The 4,273-nt window shown below is 33.4% G+C and overlaps 1 protein-coding gene across 1 annotated transcript; it reads left to right on the forward strand.

The window, feature by feature from the left end:
• The first annotated feature begins 1,156 nt into the window (after positions 1–1,156).
• Positions 1,157–3,319, forward strand: LOC311598280 (olfactory receptor 8B8-like). Its single transcript, XM_084783311.1, has 2 exons — positions 1,157–1,175; positions 2,258–3,319. The coding sequence occupies exon 2, from the start codon at positions 2,274–2,276 to the stop codon at positions 3,204–3,206; it is 933 nt and encodes a 310-aa protein (XP_084639437.1). The 5' UTR covers positions 1,157–1,175; positions 2,258–2,273; the 3' UTR covers positions 3,207–3,319.
• Positions 3,320–4,273: the final 954 nt, after the last annotated feature.

Consider the following 4,273-nt stretch of genomic DNA (forward strand, 5'->3'; position numbering starts at 1 on the left):
TGTTTGAGATTAAAAATATATTTGACATATAATATTTTAAACTAATATTGACTCAGTAGATGACACTTCCATAAAGCTAAAAGGATTTATATTCATAGCTTTCATTTTACTATTTCCCATTATGCAATAATTTATTGTAACTAGTTTTATGGGTTTTTTAAAATTTAATCACCACAAGACTACAATTGAAGATTTGATCTTTTTCTAATTACTATTTTACAAATTTACATAAATTAATTAAGCAGCCAGTATCAGTAACTCTCCATGCTTTTTTTTTTTTTTTACAATGTGAATAGATATTGCTGAACTCATTAATAAGGTGCTACATGTTAGAACTTTACTGGATAATATTGCAAAAATTTCAAGTAAATATTAAAATGATGTAGCAATCAGGCAACATTTTAAATGTGACTTTGGAGGTCCAAGGTTGTTGCTGCTCAATGAAAGAGCTCATGCTTGACATTAATGGATTCCTGAAACTGATTTTAAGCACTAAAGACAAAACAAAGTAACCATAAATTGCTGTTGCAAGCTGATTTGGGGGGAACTCTCAGGATGAATAATGCCTTAGTCATTTTGCTGTATTCCATACTAAAAAATGATAAGGTAATAAGGAATACTGGGAATAGAGGCTTAAAAAAAGTTACCACTAAGATGGAGTAACAATGAGAAAAGGAAGCAACACAACAGATTTCCCTTAAGATATGAAAGTTATTAGGAGATGGGGTTCAATTTGGCTCAAGCACTGAAGTATGGCCCCTAAGGAGAAGAGCATGCCTCTCTTAAATGTCAAGTCTCTAAGCAACAAAAGAAACATCAAGGTCTAGCGTGCAAACACCAACACCCATGTCTTTTTTTATATCCTGTGCCTGTGCCCCAAGAAGACATTGAGAAAGTTTCTACCTAGTTCATAGCCAAGTATGTTAAGCTAAAGGGCTGCACACAAGACTCTAGTGTCTCATCTGGTGGTAAGTGAAGAAAAAGAAATCAGCCCTTCAAAGTATTAAAGCGTATGATAAATTTTGGCAAATCAATCAATATTCCAGGGAATATGAAAAGTTAATTTTGTGTTGCGTCCTCTTAGATGCAATGGCTCAAAACCTTCAGAGACTGATGTAACCCTGTAACACAACCTTGGCAAAGGAAAGAAGTAAAACCTTTTCTCTCATGACCAGGTAGGTTGAAATTTCTTTATGTTGGTGTCCTCCTTTTTGCTTTAACATATTTAGCTACAATATCTAAAATGACAAATATATGTTAACTTCTGATTAATCTATTAATTGTAAAATTCTCCAAATGGTGTTTATTCATGTCTTCTTCCTATATACAGCTAGCAAAGCATACACAATTCTTTAACATGTTGAACATTAATTTTCCACTCTTAAATATATTTATCATTTGAATCATTTTGCAGTTTATCAGGCTCACTTGATTTCCAATCCCGTGAACACCAATAACCAATATAGTACTATCTGTTTATGAATATAACTGTTTATTTTGCACACATTGAAAATGTGGTTCTATATTTCCTTTTACTGCATGGCATTATGTTTGTGAACTAGTTTCTCACTAAACTGAAATCGATAAGATCTCAGGAGTGTCCTTTCATTTGATATTGTGCAATTCCAAAATCAAATGAAACTCACAGAAGAATTTTTTTGGAAAAGACATCATCATGAGGTGTTAAGAGTTATATAAGACACAGTGATATAATGTCACCGTCAATTAGTTCCATTCTGAGGTTCACCTATCAAATCATAATATATAAATATGTTTTCATATAGAAACCACAGGATTCCAACCATTCCTGGACTTTGGATAAGTCTAAAGTTTACATTTGAAACAACGATGTTGGTACTGATACCACTGGATGAGGTTAGGTCCAGGCTGCTGCAGATTCTCCATGTCTCAGGGCCAGGGTTGAAGCAATGACAAATGATGAGATGAGACATGGGAATTCTCTTCATGTCCTGCCTCCTCCCATTTGATATATGAGTACTCATACTAACAAGTGACAACAATGGTCATGGCTTTGTTAGAATGCTTGTGAATTAGTTTACACTACATAGACTTTAATGCACTATTATGTGAAAATATCACTCTACATCATGGTAGCATGAACAGCAAATTTATGGGAGTTCAAATAGGTAACTGTTATGCTTTTTCAGCATGTATTTCTTCGCAAGTGTGAGAGAAGCTATGGTAATAATTACATGTGATCTTATAATGCCACAATTATTTTTGTGTGTGTTCACAGATCTCCCTAAGGAAGAATGGGTTCGGAGAATGGTTCTTTGGTGACTGACTTCATTCTACAGGGATTGACAAGTGATCCTGATCTCCAGTTACCCCTGTTCTTACTCTTTCTTCTAATATATACAACAAAAGCACTGGGAAATTTGACTTTGTTCATTTTAATTGTTCTGAATTCTCACCTTCATACGCCCATGTACTTTTTCCTTTTAAACTTGTCCTTTATTGACCTCTGTTATTCCTCTGTAATTACACCTAAAATGCTGATGAGCTTCTTAGTCGGGAAAAATGTTATCTCCTACATAGGATGTATGACCCAGCTGTATTTCTTCTGTTTTTTTGCTGTTAGTGAGTGTTGTGTTCTGACATCAATGGCCTACGATCGTTATGTGGCCATATGCAATCCACTCTTGTATAACATTACTATGTCCCCCAAGGTGTGCTCCTATCTTATGCTTGGTTCATACTTAATGGGATTTTGTGGTGCCATGATCCACACTGGATGGATGCTTAGACTGACCTTTTGTGTCAGGAGGACAATCAATCATTATTTCTGTGACCTGCTCCCTTTGCTGCAGCTTTCCTGCACCAACACTTATGCCAATGAGATTGAGATACTTATTGTAGGTGGGATAGATATCATTGTGCCCAGTGTCATCATTTTTACTTCTTATGGCTTTATCCTCTTTAACATCTTTCAAATGAAATCCACTGAGGGCAGATCGAAAGCCTTCAGCACCTGCAGCTCACACATAATTGCTGTTTCTCTGTTTTTTGGTTCAGGTGCATTTATGTATCTTCAACCCTCCTCAGCTGGGTCTATGGATCAGGGGAAAAGGTCTTCTATTTTTTATACCATATTGGTTCCTATGATGAACCCCTTAATCTATAGTTTGAGAAACAAAGATGTTAAAGTGGCCCTGAGGAAAACCTTTAGCAGGAGGAGATTTTGATAAAGAAAAGCAATGTTTATAATTATAGTTATGCTCATGATAATATCAGTAGATTTAATGAAAACCACCTTTTAACCTATTTTTAAAATCTGACTACTTATAGGATTTTGGTATATTTTTGTTCTTCCCGATGTTTTTGGTATGAATTTCCTTTTATTTTATACTATTGGTAAAAAATATTCTCCTACAATTTTAGCTAAGAACCATATTAAGTAAGTTTTAAAGCCATTTTCATTGTCATTATTATAAGTATCCTAAAAATAACCAATGATCTGCCAAGGTTTATACAAAGTAGCACTGTATTGTCTATGTATCATGTTGCAAGATGGCTCACATTTGTCACTGTAATAAAATATGTATCAGATTGTCTTTTACTCCTTCATGGGAATCAATGTTTCTTTCGGAAAGGCCGGCACTTCATGATCCAGGTGTTTTTACTAACTGGTAATTAAATAAAATTCACATTGCTGGTATAATTATTATGCATTTAACTCTCTTACTTTAGATGTTTTTAATGCTTATTTATTAAACATTTATTTTTTATTAAAATAATGCTATATTTATTTTATAATGATAAACCAGAAAAATTATGAGGACTATAATTGTATTATAGTATACTAATTATATATATTTATATACACAACATTATATATTACATAGACATTAACATTCTGTGTTGTGTATATATAGCATTATTTTTGCTGTTAGCGAATGTTGTGTTCTGACATCAATGGCCTATGATTATTGTGTGGCCATATGTAATCCACTCTTGTATAACATTATATATGTAATATGTATGATATGATATAATATTATAATATATAAAATGATATACACAGCACAGAAACTTAGTGACTATACTTCATCCTCACTCTTCATAAAGCTTTTGTAAGAGCTTCTCATTCTTGATGATTATAGGCTAACAGTCAGTTGGAGAATGATTGATAATGTGGACTCTCTTTTATGTTTGGAGGACAACAAATACAATCACAATGGTTAGAGCAATGACTTGTAGTTGAAAGTCAATGCAGAGAGAAATTTTCAAAGAAAAAGCAAGAGGAAATAGC

The sequence above is a fragment of the Acomys minous genome (assembly GCF_964271855.1).
Source record: "Acomys minous genome assembly, chromosome: 5".
Classification (NCBI taxonomy): Eukaryota; Metazoa; Chordata; class Mammalia; order Rodentia; family Muridae; genus Acomys; species Acomys minous.